General features: G+C 36.8%; 1 protein-coding gene across 1 annotated transcript in view; it reads right to left on the reverse strand.

Annotated features, from left to right (window-relative positions):
• The window catches only part of LOC127618389 (kinesin-like protein KIF1B), a 47,192-nt gene that overhangs the window by 4,516 nt on the left and 24,530 nt on the right, over positions 1-18,146 (reverse strand). Inside the window, exons 12-30 of the mRNA XM_052090800.1 lie at positions 17,189-17,307; positions 16,988-17,073; positions 16,238-16,367; positions 15,153-15,297; positions 14,922-15,012; positions 12,668-12,786; positions 12,008-12,063; positions 8,372-8,480; positions 8,117-8,183; positions 7,574-7,658; positions 6,873-6,978; positions 3,727-3,841; positions 2,379-2,512; positions 2,110-2,171; positions 1,783-1,928; positions 1,258-1,500; positions 981-1,052; positions 785-885; positions 8-160 (exon numbers count right to left, since the gene is read on the reverse strand). Coding sequence (XP_051946760.1) covers positions 8-160; positions 785-885; positions 981-1,052; positions 1,258-1,500; positions 1,783-1,928; positions 2,110-2,171; positions 2,379-2,512; positions 3,727-3,841; positions 6,873-6,978; positions 7,574-7,658; positions 8,117-8,183; positions 8,372-8,480; positions 12,008-12,063; positions 12,668-12,786; positions 14,922-15,012; positions 15,153-15,297; positions 16,238-16,367; positions 16,988-17,073; positions 17,189-17,307 — 2,139 coding nt within the window. The remainder of the gene's footprint in view (positions 1-7; positions 161-784; positions 886-980; positions 1,053-1,257; positions 1,501-1,782; positions 1,929-2,109; positions 2,172-2,378; positions 2,513-3,726; positions 3,842-6,872; positions 6,979-7,573; positions 7,659-8,116; positions 8,184-8,371; positions 8,481-12,007; positions 12,064-12,667; positions 12,787-14,921; positions 15,013-15,152; positions 15,298-16,237; positions 16,368-16,987; positions 17,074-17,188; positions 17,308-18,146) is intronic.

The raw sequence follows: 18,146 nt of genomic DNA on the forward strand, positions 1-18,146 counted from the left end.
CTCTTACCCAGGTCTCATCTCCTCAATATCAGGCAAAAGGTTGAGGAACTCATGTTTGCCAGCCCGTGCCAGGTAGGACGTCTCCAGAATGGGCACCATGGGGAAGTTCTCATAATCAGAGCATGAGGGGCTGGTGGCACGAGAGTTGGCTTCAGGGGTACTAGAAAATTCAAGTTTTTAGGATGTTTAAGCTTTAGACAGCTGTACATTGAATTTACTAGAGGTCGACTGATAAATCGGTTTTTAATTAATCAGTTCTAAAAAAAAATACACATATGACAACTGACAAGCGATCACTGATGATCTACTATTGATGAATTTAACTGCTAATACAGTATTTATTAGCCCATATGACAATGTTTACTTTATAGTATTTATAATTTAATACATGGTAGATGATTGTAAGAGTGCATGTTTTCCTATGTGTGTTTGTGTGAGCTGGAAGCACAGGCATTTCAAAATAAGGGTACCCAGTGAATTTCAGGCTTGTTTATAATTAATTAAAAGTCCCAAGTTATGCATCAAATCTTAATTTGTTCTGGTTATTATTGAGATTGTAGTTGCACAACAAACACCCATCTGGGATTTTTCTAATTTTGGACTCTTGCAGCCTATATGTCTGTGCCCATCAAAAGTAGGGAAAGACTAAGAATATTTTGTAACATTATATATATGGACTTTTCTACCACCTTAGTTATTGGTACTGGCTAAATCCACTATCGGTCGACCTCTAGATTGTACTGTAAAAAGTTTGAGTATAAACTTCTTATAAACAGAACCGTACCGAGTGTCGGACAGAGAGGGGCAGGTGGAGGAGGGGGTGAGAGTGGCACTGCTAAAACTGGTGACTGACGGATCACGGCCCATAGGAGAGATATCCGACAACTGAGATACAGCAAAAAAAAGAAAAACAGATTTTTTTTAATGCTAATTTAAGCTGCATGTGTTTTTAAAACACATTTTTGAAGGCCTGGTGTTACCTTGCAGTCACTGATGCTGTTGCACATCTGGTTATATTCACTGTTGAAAGTGTGTGTGAGGAGACGGAGGCACTGCAAAAGAATTTACGGATTCAAAATGTTATGTAAATGTCCCATCTAATTAACCTGATTGGTTTATTTTTATAAAGATCTACATTTTGTATCACATTTAAAACTCAAAACTTGTAAAACAAAAAATACTTAAAAATGACTGTAATGAACTTAACTGACTTTCATTTGTTGACAACTAAATATGAACCATTGCAGGGTCTCCTACCTTGGTGGCCAGCTCCTTCTCGCGGTCTACCAAGCTCTCGATGTCTGTGGAGTCATATCCGCTGCTCTCACTTGGCGTGATGGCACTCTCAAAGGTGGTAGAGGAGATCTGGGAGGAGATGCTGGTAGAGGTGCTGAGGGTGCCGCTGCTCAGGCTGGGTGACAGAGAATCACATAGGGATTTTGGAGGAGCCGTTTCACCCAGCTTCTCATGAAGCAGCAGCAGATGACGTGTTTTCTCCACCTGTCAAGCACAGAAATGGGCATCAGGGTCTGGAGATCATGGTTGCGCTGCCTGAATGTCTTTGGTGCAGTTTAGACAAACTGCAACTTGTGCTAAAAAGCTACATGCAGCCCAAAGAAAAGAAAACGCAGTTGTCTCTAGACACATTGTCTAAAAAAAATGCCACTTCTGTTCCAGATGTGGCGCAATAGCCAAAGACATCTGTTTACCGTGTTTACATAGAAATACAATTAATAAAACAGCATACGGATGCAAAAATGCATTAGTTGACCTTATCCTTACCTCATGCAACTGCTCAAGTTTCTCAAGCTCCCATTGGTGCTCCAGGATCAGACTGTCTCCTCTGGGTCTCCAGCCTGCCAGGTTCTCCTCTCCACGCACATATGCCACTGATGTATCCAGGACCTTCCGTCTCCGCCGCTGCATACCTGCAAACGTAAGGTATGAGACGATGTGAAATGTCTATGACGTGTCTAAACCGCATTGAGATTACCATGAGAGGACTATGTAATATGAATACAGAGAAATTGCATTCTCTAGGAGAATGTTTCACACCTCAAACAGTAATTTACAGCAGAAAAAACTAATATATTTACAGATAAAGCTTACCTGGGCTTCCTGCATCTGCTATCTTGCACAAGCTAAGCTCATAGATGCCAGTTACTTTATTACTGTAATAGAAACACACCATAAACCAGAGTTAACAACGTTAGCAATTTGTAGCATTTGACATTTGTACAAATAAAACCAATACACATTAGAATTAAATGATTCTCTTTTGTAGAAACTTGAAGCAAATGATATGCATCAGACACTCACTTTTAAAATATTAAATTTTATTACAGTGGTAATAGTGACCAATTAAGCCCATTTATTACCAGTCAGGGGTCTTTGAGTAACCACTTCCAAACAGATTCCTTAGTGATCGTGGAGGAGAGATCTTAGCATCTCTGGAGTAGAAGACCATGCAGATGTCCTTGGTTATAATAGCAGGCTGGATACAGTGGTCAAGCTGGAGGGAAGAGGTTCCAGTGCACATATGCAAGTGAATAATACATACTTCTAAAAAACATTTAACCTCTTCAACTCTGGGCTGCCTGAACATTTTCACACACAAATTCACAAATACTTTGGACTAATTGTAAAAACATTTGTATCATTTAAAAACTCACATTTTTCATAGTTTACAATACTATGATGAATAGAATAAAACTATATTTTTTTTTTTTACTGTCCTAAATTTGTAACAATGTAATTCTGGTTCTGTTCACTCTGTCTCCCTCCAAACATTTTATTCCACTTAATGGCAGCAAGTCCTAGAGAAAATAATTTTCCTCTATCACATTTCATCACAATATACAGATCTGAAATGTAGGTGGTGCTCGAATGCCTTTTAGCCCTCACAAATGTGTCCATAGACATTCAGTCTAATCTTCAGTTCATGCACCACCCCTATTGTTTCATTGAATATTTTGGCCTCTGAGTGAAAATAGAAAGCTGAGATCCTCCCTCTTTGCGATTATATTATCAATGGTTGATAACATATCTTTTTCAATGATTTGTTTAGCATGCTTTTCCTGCTTTTCCTATTTTGTTCTGGTCATGTAAAACAAATAACACTGCATTATTCACACAAGCAAGCTCACAAACAAGTAAGAAATGGCCCATTTTGTAGAAATATACCTAAGGTAGGAGCAGATATACAGTTTCTAGCTATTTAGGGCTTACAGCAGGAGTGAACGGTGCATAAAACAGACGTTTAGATGCTCAGCAATTAAAGACGCTGACTACCACACCTGGAGTCTCAAGTTCAAGTGACTCCAGTCAGGTCTCCTAAGCAACCAATTGGCCAGGTTGCTAAGGAGGGTAGAGTCACATTGGGTTAACCTCCTCATGGTCGATATAATGTGAACCCCCCCGAAATAAAAGAAAAAATGGTTTTTCATTGCATATTAATATTCTACCACATGACCTCTAGGTGGCGCTTATTTGCAACGCAACTTTTTTCAGGCCTTATTTTGTTATCTTATTTAACATAAATGCAGAAGCATATCTGTGAAAAGTTCAGATTCTAAGCTTTCAAATGAAACCACATATGCCTGACTTATGTATCTGGGGACTTGTACATTTTAAGTGTAGCCTAATCTTTTTCTGCCCACAGAGTTTTTGACCCACAGAGTTGAAGAGGTTAATAAGAACATGCAAGTAAACCGAGTGAAGGCCGACCTCTAGATAAGCAGACAGGGTCATGTAAATCTTCTCTCCATAGGGAGTGATACGGTTCAGCAGGAGAGAGTTGTGGAGGGAGCTGTCCCAGACCGTCTCAAACCGGTAGAACGTCCTGAACAAGGTTAAAACACATACATTTTTGAGCTTTATCAACAACATGAAACCATTAGCTTTGCTAGGGAAGGATATTTTGAGCATCTACAATGCTTAAGGGAGGCTTAAGTGATTCAATGTGCCAAACACAATTTTTTGAGCGTGTTTGTGTATGTATGGGGGACCTGCTTAAAGACAACACGAAAACAATCAAAACAATTTTGTCATCTGTAATGAGACTAAGAATAAAGAGTAAAACAGGATAATCAATGATTGATATATATATATATATATATATATATATATATATATATATATATATATATATATATATATATATATATATATATATATATATATATAGGGCAGACCTTGATTTTATCCTGAAAACTATGGTCTCTATGACAGGCGGTAGGAATGGAGAGGTTTAAAAATAAGAGGGCTTGGTTGATCTCTGCTGAAGATTTATTACATTTTGAAGAAAGACTATAAATGGCAAAAAAAAAATTTTTGGAATACTGTGCACTGATGAATTGCTCACGAAACACCGGCAACGTGTATTCATATACATTTACGGATTTGGCAGACACTTTTATCCAAAGCTTCTTAATAAGTCCACTTATTACATGGACAATCCCTTCGGAGCAACCTGGAGTTAAGTGTCTTGCTCAAGGACACAATGGTGGTGAATGTGGGGATCGAATAGACAACCTACTGCTTACCAGTTCTGCGCTTTAGCTCACTTTGCCACCACCAATATTCAAAAAGTAAATGGGACCCATTTTGATTTCATGTTGTCTTTAAACTGTGCCCAATAAGACAGCAAATATTTGTATAATTTGGTCTACAACAATTTAAGGCCAAATCAATTCATTTGCAATGCTGCCTGAAATTCACTGCCACATCTTTCACAAGACAGTATGTGGTAATTTGCAAGTAATGTAGGTTCTCTGTTTTTAATGTATCATTTTTCAGTGTCTACAAAATAATGACACAAGGGCTATTTTTCACAAGCCCTGAATCCTAAAGGATATCTGCTAACTGAAAAGGTCCATAAAAGTGTTTCAGGCAGCTCTCTGCCAATGTGTAAACTTTAACCAAACAGATGGTGCTGCTAATAGCCAGACATTCTCCTCTTCCACTGTGAATAATATGAGGTATAATGGCAGCTGTATCATGCAGTGCCAGAAGATCTCTGTTTTTAAATGGTTTGTTGATACGTTTGAGTCACATTGACATCAACACCACAGCAAGAGTGCTAACAGATGTTACATGATTAGTGATCTGGTGTGAGCTTGAAGCAGACTGTATGTGTGTGTGAGACTGGGGGCTGCTGCGCTGTGCTGACTGCAAGTAAAAACACACTAGAGGCAGAGAGAGAGAGAGAGAGAGATAGATAGAGAGAGAGATAGAGAGAGAGAGAGAGAGAGAGAGAGAGAGAGTGGTGCAGGTGACTCATCATCAAATATCCTCATGTATCTGTCTCTCTCTGTCTCTCTCTCTCTCTCTCTCTCATTTCACTGTTTAAATGGCACACAGAGATGCACACTGGCTTGTCTGCATCTTTATCATCTTTATGCAGCGTTTCACATTTCAACTGCAAACATGACTAATTTTATAATAAAGTGAATGGCCATGATCAAATGTAATGTCATAACCATTCATGACATTACATTTCATGACTGTTATCCGTATTCATATAAATTTCTGTTTTAATAAACATGGTGGCAAAGCTATTGATGGTTATATGGGGAGGTACTACAGGCATTAAGTGGTGATTTCTATTGGAATTAACTAAAAAAAAAAATTTAATAGCCAATGAAATTTATATTATAATAAATAATATGATATATTACATTAACATTGTAGCATCTTTCAAAGTCCATTTTCTTAAAGTGACATTTTACTCATAATAAACGTACTCTCCTGTTTCTGTCATTTTAGATATTGCTTCTTCAGCGAAATTAAGGTTATATATGGGCCATTATATCCTTGAAAAAACATGTTTATTTACATGAACAAAAGTTTATCTTTTGTCAAAAGGAATAGCAATAACCAACCACTGAGTTTTTGATCACATTAAAACAAAATATGATTCTACCCCCCAATGTAACAGGGTGATGCTTCATTTCCATGGTTTAATAGTTGAAATGGGTCAAGTCACAATAAAAAGGTTATTTATTTTGTGTGCATATTAATATGGCCAAGATTAATTTTGATTAAAAAAAAATAGCCTATTCACCTGTAATTCTTCCCTTAATTCATACTATAATGTAGAATCAATTAAGAGGGAAGGAGAGGGAAAACAATGACACAGGCCTACTTTTGTAACACATATGAGTAAATCTTAAAGCGACTCATAAAGCAGTTTTGCTATGAAAATGCTTTATGAGCAGGTGGTTGTGATACCTAGCAATATCGCAATCTATACAAAGTCTGCAGCAAAACCAAGAGTCCACCCGCAGCAGGAAAAGGACAAGAACAAAAAAGAAAAGAAAAAAGAAAGACAAAACAAGCAGAAACCATCAGCAACAGAAATATGAACAAATCAAAAGACAAGCGGCACCATTCAAATTAAAAAGACAAACGAGCAAACAAGAATAAAGCAAATTAGCATTAATTAGAAGAACACAACATGCAAATTAACAAAATGAATATAAATGTACAGGGCACCATGCATATTATTTAAACTGTTGTTTCTCTGTTTGTTCACTAGATGTCTCTCTTGTTCCCTGGAGGAGTTTCTGCTCTAATGGATTTTTCCATAAACACACAACCTGGTATTGATTGCAGACGTGATAAATCAGATGTATTAAATTAACTTGACCAATGCATTTCCATGACTTTCCATGATTTTTCAATTTCTTTGTGTTAACTAGGCAAGTCATTTTTATAGAAGAATTGCCCTAACAAAGAGCATTTTCTTGCCAAAGAAATAACTAGAAAATTATATTCTTATTGAAATTTCAATAATTGTTCCAGGACAGTTTTACGATTCCCTGGAATTTCCAGGTTTTCAAATTGTAATGTGGAGAGCTAACACAACATACCTGCTGGAGTTGTGGGAGGATTTCAAGTTTTTAGCTGAGATGATGTTGAGAGACAGGACTGCGTCTGCACCTGAATCATCCACTTCTGGCTTATTCCGGATTCGGCCTACAAGAGTGACAATAATCACTGATAGAACACTGCAACCCTGTCTATAACACACTTTATGAAACACCTGTTCACCTAGCTACTGTGTATTCCTGTGCGGCACCCATAGAGATTTTACATGTCAGGAAATATAACTTAAAGCAGAAGGATGGCACTTAATGTGTTAGATTAATGGGTAACACTTTAAAATAAGGTTCCATTTGTTAACATTAGTTAATGCATTAGTATTTATGAACTAACAATGAACAATATATTTTTACAGCATTTATAAATCTTTGTTAATGTTAGTTAATAAAAATACAATTGTTTATTGTTAGTTCATTGTGCATTAATGTTAACATATGCAAATTTTGAATTTAAAAATGTACTACTATATATTGAAAATAACATTAACAAATATAAATAAATGCTTAATAATATTGTTCATTGTTAGTTCATGTTAACTTATGTTTTAAACTAATGTTAACAAATGGAAACTTATTGTAAAGTGTTACAGATTAATACAAATATTGAGAATTTGCAATATAGCAATATATATTTTTTTCTTTCTAATTTCTAAGTAAGATCGCATGCCGAAATGTGTAAAATAACTCACCAACCACCAGCTCTCTGACATCCTTCCAGTGGAGTTCACTGCCTTTCTCATGGATCAGAGTGACTGTGATTCTACGCTGGATGCCCTGAAATCAGAAGCAAACCAGGTTACCAAAAAGAACAGAAGCAATCATTTTAATTATTTATACGTCCTTGGCCAAGGACAGTAAACCCAGTCTTTAGGCCAAACTACACATTTACTGACTGCCACTGCAAAGAGAATTTAATATTTATAGAGAAGAACATGGTGCATAGACTAGGGGGTGCATTGCAATGAATTGATGTATGAAAATTCAATGCACTGAATAACAAATCTAAGATGTCTTTGTAATTACAATCATAATACCACATGTATTATGCATTCATGTCTTATCCAAAATAAGTGTCATTTTATTTAGTTTATGTGTAAAGGGACAGTACAAAAACATAACTTTAGCTACAATTGTTGTATGTAGAGATTTGTAACCCATATTTATAACCCTAATATAGAATATACAGAAAATAAACACCTTATAGAGAACAATAATCTGAATTTGTGAAATACCTGGTGCAATAGGTATGTTCCATGACAGGGAAGCCCACCTGTGTGATCCACTATTGCTGGGATATACCTTTAATAAGCAACATACAATTTATATTAGCAAACATTCTTTGTACACATGAATTTATGAGCATGTCTTAGCATTATGTTTTTAGTATGAAACTTAAAAATTCTGTTGCTTAATGACCCAGAATTAATGCACAGCACCTTTGATCAGAGACATTTGGCTCATATGTAATCTAAATATGGTTCACTTACTCTCCGGTGGGCTCCAGTTCACTGATCTCGAACCAGGCCAGCAGGTCATACTTGCTTACACACTGACCCAGGTTGGATTTAGTGATGGTGTTCAGTTTGGTGGCTGGCACTGCAGGGAAATGGAATATTAATAGGCCAGGAAGACACCAGAATATGGTGCACCATCTGGCTGATGTATTTAAATAGGCCTATTTCTGTCCTGAAAAGACCTGGTCCTTTTAATAGACAGTTCACCCCAAAAAAGGAAAATTCTGTCATTTTTATTCAGTCGTATGTCATTCTAAACCTGTACGATTTACTTTCTACCATAAAACGGAGGCTGTCTGTCCCTAACATTCAGATTTGGAAGGTTGGATTTGGAACAACATAAGGGTGAGTAGATCAAAGCAGACTTTACATTTTTGGTGAACTGCTCTTTAAATGTCCACAAAAACCTTTGAGCATGACAAATAAACAGTGAGCATGAGTCATGTAACATTGTTTAAAAGAAAAAGCATCAGCTTAAAGGAGAGACAATATGTAGAGCCACAAGAAACCCTACACTACATCAGGGAGATCAATACAGCCTGATGTATTGCTAAAAGAGGGGCGGCACTCTTTCCTGCAGTAGTCTGCTGTAGCTCTACAGTATGATGGTTTGAGGTTATAGAGGATGACATTGAGGAGAAATTTTATTCTCACAGATGAAAGAAAAGCACTTCACACGTGTAAGATGTTTGTGATAAAAAAATAAAAAATAAAAAAGTGTCCTTGAGTGATATTCCACAGCTACCAAGACAAATGTGTAAACACATAACCTAATTCAATTAGCACATCATCTTCAAAAAGTAACACGGTGACATAATAAAACATGAAAGCAGCTGTCATTACAGTCTAGATCTACCTACCATGTAGAGATAAAAATGAGGGAGGAATGACTTAAAGCATAGTTCATCCAAACATGAAAATTCTGTCATTTACTTACTGCCATCTCCTTAATAATTGGTCCGATTCAAATTAGTCCAAAATTGGACATCTCTATTTCTCTCATTAGTTTCATGAATACATCAAGAGCTGCATTAAGTAAGAATTTGTTAAATCCCCCAATGGACAAAGCAGTGCCCATGGTTCTGTCAACTTTCAAAGACGGTGTGCTGGGACATCCCGCTGTTAGTGGAGAGACGACTCGGGACACCATGGCAGTTACAGTCGGTGAGTTGTCAGTGCTAAATTATCTTGCGGTTTACATCCTATATAAACTCGATATTCTAGATAACATGATACCTCAGCTTGAGCTTCCTTGTTGCTTGTGAAATGGGTAGGGTGTGTGACATGATGGTGGGAACACGGATCAATTTTGGTCTTGCAGTCTGAGGCTATTGGCCCTGGCTGACCAGTTGATAGCTCTGGCTCGCACTGGCACGATAGTGGAAAAGCGGCTTAGGAGAACTGGGGGCGGATGTCAACATTTTCAGTGAATAACACTTAAATTTTAGTCTGTTCTAATTCAAAGCTATCATATGGATTCAGAAGACTTTTATAATAATTTGATGGTGCTTCTGCATCCTTTTTGAAGCTTGAAAGCTCTAGTCATCATTGCATGGGAAAAAAAAGCAACCAGTCCATTCTTCAAGTTATCTGCTTTTTTATTCCAAGGCAGAAAGTCATGTGGGTTTGGAACAACATGAGGGTAAGTAAATTATGACAGAATTTTCATTATTTTGGTAAACAATTTTTTTAAAGGAATGGTTGACCCAAAAATTATAATTCTCTTATCATTTACTCACCTTTATGTTGTCTCAAACTCATATGACTGCTGATGTCAAGATTCATAGCGAAAAATTAGTTATAATTTAGTCTTTTCTCATCAAAAATAGATTGGATCGCTTCAGAAGACATGGATTAAACCTGTGGAGACTTATTTATTACCTTTATGCTGCCTTTATGTCCTTTTTTGAAAAAGAACATTTGGTCACTATTCACTTGCATTATATCACAAAAACACCTCATATCATCATCAAAATATCTTTGTTGTGTTCCACAGAAAGTCATACGAGTTTGAGAAGACATAAGGGTGAGTAAATGATGAGAGAATTATCATTTTGGGTGAACTATTCCTTTAAAAAACACAAATGCTAAAACAAAACGCCACCATCACTGCTCACATTTTAAGGAAAGCCTTTATATCTAATCCTGTAGGGGACTGGATGGCCTAAATTTAAAAATATGTCAAACTTCCATTTCTGTGGGATTTTTTTATAGGATGAAAAGACGAAGAAGGGGTTCATTGGGTGGGATTTTAATGCGTCACTACAGTCACATTACATAAAGCACAACACAGAGCCATTCACTACCAATCTAAACTACTCTGCTCCTTTAGAGCGCCTCTGTACCAACCGTGGTGTTTGCGCACTCTGAAAACTGGGCTGTTGGGTACAGGGAGGAAGGGGAAGTGGGAGAGCTGATCTGCCCCATCCTCCAGATTGGCGACGGCCGTGGAGGCCAGAGCATTGGCGTGCTCCGAGAGCGTGTCCAACACCTGGCCGTGCACGTAACCGCTCATCAGGTACCTGATCAACTCGATCTTACGTGCATGATCTGGCAGGAAGATGCCAGTTAAGAGAACCAGGTGAGAGCGGAGGGAGTGAGCGTTGAAATGAAAGAGAAAGATGATATTAAATGTACATAAAAATGGAAACGGATGAAGGTCTCATTTGCTAATGAGAAAAGAAAAACAAGTAAAAAGGATAGGTGAACGCTTGATGAATGACACTTAAGGTGACAGCATTAAAAGAGAGGATGCAAATTTAGCCTCTACTCATGTTTATCACGACATCCCGCCACGTGCAAGATAGGTACATTTTGTGAAAATGAATGCATTTCGACACAGATCAATCTAATATTGCATACTATCTGATCTGTTCAGATTGAGACACATTCCAAAAACTCAGTTCAGACTACCAAAATTAAACTGTTTTGAGTCGGATACGCCAATAAAATATATATCTGAGCAAAGACTAACTGTGCAAAGCCTTGGAGAGACAAAAACTCCAAATGTAATTATTTTATATAGCTGGTGTTAAATGAGTCTCTCAAACTGTCTGCATCTCTAATATTTAAATCACAAAAATCTCTACAGCTTTTCCAATCATCTCCCGTCTGGCTGCATCACCTTCAGATTCATATAGCAATATCTTAGACTATATAAAAGACAGATTCAGGTAAAGATCAATGCGCTGTCCAGACAGATGACACTTCAAGGGTGCAGTCTTTGTTTTTATTTTGTTCCCCATCAAAAAAAAGACAAAAAAAAACAGTCTGGACAGGCACAGTATCTTTCAAACTGACTTGTTAGACATATAGGATCGAAAGCCCACGGAAAGAGAAACCGTATAAAATAAGAGAGCCAGAGATTACAGCATCATTTAGAACTGCGAGGTAGCGCGTGTTTAATGAGTCATGTAATGAATAACAATAATAATTAGTGAGGAGATAGAGCAGGATTAATGCTCCGGGCAAGGATTATTCAAGAAATCTGCTCTATTGTTACTTATGCAAATTAAAAACCCTTCAAGCTGTCTTCATGATCATGTTAGCATTCTTTATGGAGACCAGTTGCAGTTTTTGAGTCGCACAGCAGTTTCCGTCATACATTACCTGGTTTAGACAGAGGCATCGGTGGGGGGTAATACTTTCTGGAAGGCTGAGAAGGGCTAAGAGAGAAGAATATTCAAATCAGTCAAAAATAACAAATAAAATAATTTTGAATAATAATTATTATATTGTTTTTCAAGATGTGAAGTCAACATAAAATCAAAAGGAACCCTTTTCACTTTAACACACATTCCTGGTACTATTATGCATGATGTATCATGAATACCATTTCAAATAAATAAATGTCCACGTAATCTTTTGTCAAAAATGTAATAACTTGATCCGCCATTGAAATGGAAAGCCCCCTTGTCATGGTCCAATCAATTACTGATGTATAAAATCAGGTCCTGTCCTAAATTTATTTTCTTTCATCCTGTTTCCTTTGGAAATGTCACATTGCAGAAGTAAAATTGGTTGTGAATGCTGTTTCATTCACACTTAAACTACGGCATCGAGGTCGTGACCTAATTTACAAAATATTATCTGCTTTTAATTTGCATTGGAAAAAATAATAAATTACTTGTAATAATACTAATCTTTATATTAGAAAGATGTAATCTCCTTAATGTCTTCGGTTATGGCCTTACGACGCACTTAAAACAACTCACATTACATGATTTCGCTTATCATACTGTATAAAAATACTGTGCAACAGGGCATTACCTGACTAATTCCTGTCCATGAAGGTGGAGTGGGTGCTGTTGATAATGGCCAAACACTTCAAACACAATTGGCTTTGTCTTTATGTACTCAATAAAGGACTCGGTCACCTCCACTGAGACCTAGACAGGAAAACCAGTAAGTTGATAGCAAATTCATATTTGCATAATGATCAGGGCTGGACTGGGAAAATAAATCAGCCTAGGATTTTAGCTTATCGCAGCCCATTCTGCACATTTTGTGGCCAACCCACCGGCCCACTCTGTTCTCCCAATGGCCAGTCTGCCCCTGATCGCCCCCAAAGTGCGTTGGCCCACTGGGAAAATGCCCGGTATGCCAGATTACCAGTCCAGCCCTGATAATGGTGTGCAATAGTGTGACATAATTATTATATTTATCAAGCCTGATACAATACTATAAAGCTGAAGTGTGTAATTTTTTTCAACATTACAATATTTTCTCCTTTACTAGCTTAATATTAGGGCTGGGTATTAATACAGTGTTCCCGAATCGATTCCGATTCATTCACAAGCTCTCGATTCGATTATGATTTTGATTCGACATCGATTCATATGGGCATATTTCAGTTATAATGTACCTTTTGGTTACAAATGAAATAAATTCTCTCCCAGCTAATGCTGTTCATTATATTAGTTTTTAATAATTTTGGTCACTTTTTGGGTTTTAAAAAATGAACAAATTAATGTATTTAATCAATAATTAAGATATTATATTTCATTTATTTTTTTGTTACATATTTATTGTTAAATTGCATCATTTATACCATTTACAATTATTTACACTGATTTGTTGAACATGTGTTAAATCCGGTACTATCTCTTTAAGAAAACCACATTTCTATAACACCATCTGTATGAAGGCTGCAACTAACGATTATTTTGATAATCGATTAGTCTAATGATTACTAGAACGATTATTTGACTATTCGCAGATTATTGCAAAGATTAATCATTAGCTCTTAACTGATTATTCAGCTTGTGGCCCGACTTAAAAGGTTGGATTAAACATGCTTACTAACAATAAAGTGGATAAAATCATCTTCTAAAAATATTTCTAGAAGACATTCACTTTCACTAAAAGACGTTTTATTAAGTTTAATTCAATGGTTCGGACTAGATGGGATAGACTTCATTGCCCTCGTGCATCGAAGAGCCTTGACTGCCCAACTCCCCATCGCTTGTGTGGTTTATCCCTCCTCAGACCACTGTCGGAAGTTAATCACCACTGCTGACCGGGAGCGCCTAAGATGCCTTGCCGTTTCAGAGATGCTCTGACCCAGTCGTCTGGCCATAACTATTTGAGCGTTGTCAAAGTCACTCAGGTCTTTACTCCTGCACATTTCTCCTGCATTCAACATGTTGACTACGAGAACAGATTGTTCGCTTTCCATCTAATCAACCCAGACCTTGACATGTGGTCTTATTGGGAGATGATCAATGTTATTTGTTTCACCTGCGAGTAGTCGTAATATTTTGGCTCGTCAATGTACATTTTAGCCGCACAGTGCGAAATTTTGTAATGACAGTAATTTCCTCTCACTGTAGTGAAGGGTTGCACAGAGTAAAAGATCAATCTTGGGATTTAAAAATCTATATCAAGATTGTTCAAATGGAGATTGCGATGCATTGGAAAATCTATATTTTTACTCAAACCTACTTAAAATGCAAAGACAACTTTATGAAAGCCATCTGAATTTGTTTCCCTTGAAAAATGTAAACACTGTGGCGCTCTGCTGTATAAATAACATTGTTTGTTTGATCAGCCTGACAATGGCACGGGTTTGGGGCCAGACTATCCATTTGTCCCACCAATGGCAGACGGTGGAGTGCTCGGGAAATCAGTTTAAAAACAATCATTACGTTTGCATTGGTGCTATTGGTGCATGTGGCAGGGCGGAGGGCAGGGCCGGGTTGTGATTATAAACACCCGGTCCCTTATCAGGCTAATTAAGCCTCTGAGAGGGATAAAGGCCGATGGCAGACGGTGGTGCAACGAGAGAGAGATAGTTTACGGACATGTCTGTCGTGTGTGTTTGTGTCTTCTGTTTCAGTTTATTATTAAAATATTATATATATTGACAAGCCGGTTCTCGCCTCCTCCTTTCCATTGACTTCTTTACAGTGCAGAAATCACACACCTCAGCTTTAATGAGAACACATGGGTTGTGGTGCCACCATCATTTATCTTCTTTTAATTTCCTTAAAAGCTTGTCTCTCACACTGCTTTTAACACTTACATTCTGTACATGGTAAAAGCCCAGCGGGGCTCCTTTGCCTGTGTTCTTCAGGGGCTCTGTGCTGAATGCCTCATCGTGACGATGGAGGAAACTGTTGGCAGTGTGAGACAGGAATACTGAGAGAATCGTGACTGTGTTTATGCATGATTTGTGTGTCTGTGTGTGTGCTGTGTCTGAGTAAATACCAATCAAAAGAGACAGAAGGGTTGCCATGGAGACAGGCTGACTCACTTGAACTGGCAGAAGATGTCTGCGTACTCAGGCGGGATGCAGTTTGCCTGCAGAACGGTGACGCGGAAGGTGAAAATGCTGCCCACCTCAAGATGCTCCGCCAAACCATCAATCAACTTTGTTTCCACATTCCCCAGCTTCAGGTCTTAAGACACAAACACAAAATATTTATAAACATACCAAATACATGACTGCTTCATGTAAATCTGTTTAATCTGGTTAAGATTTTGGTAACACTTTACAATAAGTTTCCATTTGTTAACATTACTTAAAAACATTAGTTAACATGAACTAACAATGAACAATATTAAGCATTTACTAAACTTGGTTAATGTTAATTTCAACATATTAAAAATACATTTTATTTTATAATTTTTTTTTTTTTAATGGAAAACATCAATATCAAGGAATAGTTCTCCCACAAATCATGTCCAAACCTGTATGATGTTATATTTTACATGAAATACATAAGATTATCACGTGTGGCTTTAGAAGATAATATGGCGAATGAGTCATAGGGGATACTTTTATGGAGTTGTTTTTTTTTCTTTTTTTTTTTTTAGCTAAACATTCCTAGTCACTCAACTTTTGTCATTGTATGGAAAACACTTGGTTAAATATTTGTATATATATATATATATATATGTTGCTTTACAGATGAAGGAAAGTCATACAGGTTTGGAGCAACATGAGGGTGAGTAAATAATTGTAAATAAATTAACTAACCCTTTGAAAAGTTAAGTTGTAGTTAATATGTTGGGTTTTAATGTCTCTCTTTAGCCTTTAGAAACATTTATTTATTTCCATATTTCAGGGAAAAAATACAGAATACAACGTTTTAATAAAAGAACGCCTGTAAATTTGTTTCAGTGGTCTTTGAGGTCTTTTTATTGACCTGTTAAAGCCACTAGAAAAATCCTTTCAGCTCTAAAGCTTTCAGGTCACTGAAGCTCAGAGTGTAAATCAAACAACATACCAAAAAACAACAGCATCTGTCTGGATGTGTAAGCATTTCTTTTGACTCAGACTGCACAGCTTTGTGCAGAGCTCAGGGTTTGCCAGCTGGCCGGTGCGTTCACACTCACCCATATCATTTATTCTGTTTATCTCCTCTGAGGGGGTGTTGACCTCTGAACTCTGACCTTGGCCTTCTACAATACGCAGCTCTTCCAAAGAGAAGCCAGAGTGCGTCATGGACACAGAGGAGAAATCACTCTGTATTGGATAAGTGTGAAAAGGAGAGAGTAAAAAGAGAATTTTCAGCAAGCATACATGCAAGACAGAACTGTAAAATGTTTGACTCCTTAAGGAAGAGTCTGAAGTATCATAGTACTGCGATCTACTGTGATTTTTTTATGGTGAATTTTTGCACTTAAATTTACATTCTACATTTTCTGCTAATTGCTAAACAATTAATTTAGGCATCCAAACTTTGGCCAAATGGCTAGCGAATATTTTATTTGTGCTGCATAGTCGCATTGGCCCAAATCTAACAGGCCTGTAATTGTGCAACTAAGAACATTCTTCAAATTGAAATTCACAAATCCTACGCCCAAACATTGTGCATTTTTTATATTATTTATTTTATAAATGTTTGGCCTTTTTGACGGTTTTAATCAAATGGACAGAGAAATATTGTAATTTATGGTATGCTATGGTAGTGTTACTTGCATTGTGTTCTAGTAGTAGTTGCTTTGGATAAAACCATATGCAAAATGAATAAATGTAAATCAAATTATGGGAAGAAGTGGGAACAAGATTGGGAAGTGTCACGAGCCAGATTCGAAAATGCATCCCCATCATGGGGACCATGGATCAATGTGTCTAAGTTTTACCTTTTTGAAATACTCATCATCGAAGGAAATCTTAGCAGTGCCTGACTGACGCACACCAGATCCATAATCAGGGGCCTCTTCGTCTGCTACAACAAAAACAGCGAGTAAAAAAAAAAACGATTTAAGATTGGTATGCGGAACTGTGCTTGATTAATTCTCAGACCAGTCTTAATTAATTCCTTAATATAGAGCAGTGCTTACCAGCAATGGCCTGAACCCCCACTCGCAGAAATCCTCGCACATCTCCCTTATCTGTTACTATAGCGACACGATGCACCAGGGGCACAGGATACAGCAGGTTACTCAGGTACACGAAGGCTCTGGAGGAAAAAGAATGGCAATTATGATAATGCTCCAAGATGTCTTGCTGACTGACTCTCTCCAAATATGTCAAAGAACTGAATGCATTAGTATGGAGGGAACAGCAGATGATAACAAATAGAGCCAGGAGAGCAGTGTTACTCACAGTGACTCAAACCCCTTTCACAGCAGGGCCACAAGTTCATTTCCATTACTCTGATTAACACCAGCAGAGAATAATGGATATGTTGTGTCAGACACTAAATAAAGAACTGTTGCAAACAAATACAAATAAAAAATAATAATAAAAGAAATTAAAAAAATGACCCATCAACCTTGAAATTAAAGTAGGGCTGAAAAAAGAATGCATACATTTTGTTGTTGTTGTTGTTGTACGCACAGCTGAGCATTATGTAGATTTGAATTTGAAATGAGGTATAAAACAGGCTTGATGTAATTCGAAAACAGGATAATTGTTCTTAGAATTTGAATTTAAGGAAGTAGAATTAAAATGGAATGAAATTCAAAGAAATTCATATAATTGCTAGAAGTGTTGCTTTTATTAATACATTTTATTTTTCAGTAAGAATGAACCAAAAACATATAATCATATAACATATGGGCTTATTTCAGAAACGTTATATCAAATTAATGATCAATGTTTAAAATGCCTCCTTTAGAATGTTTTGTTTTATCAAATTTATATATATTTAATAAATAAAGTAACACAATCAGGCTGTATTTGTCGACATTACTTAACTACATCAATTAACAAACAATACTGCAATTATTCTTTTCATTTAACTTATTAATGGTTAATTAAACATTAGTTAATGCATTGTGAACTAACATAGACTAA

This window comes from Xyrauchen texanus, chromosome 25 (genome assembly GCF_025860055.1).
Source record: "Xyrauchen texanus isolate HMW12.3.18 chromosome 25, RBS_HiC_50CHRs, whole genome shotgun sequence".
In the NCBI taxonomy this organism is placed as follows: domain Eukaryota; kingdom Metazoa; phylum Chordata; class Actinopteri; order Cypriniformes; family Catostomidae; genus Xyrauchen; species Xyrauchen texanus.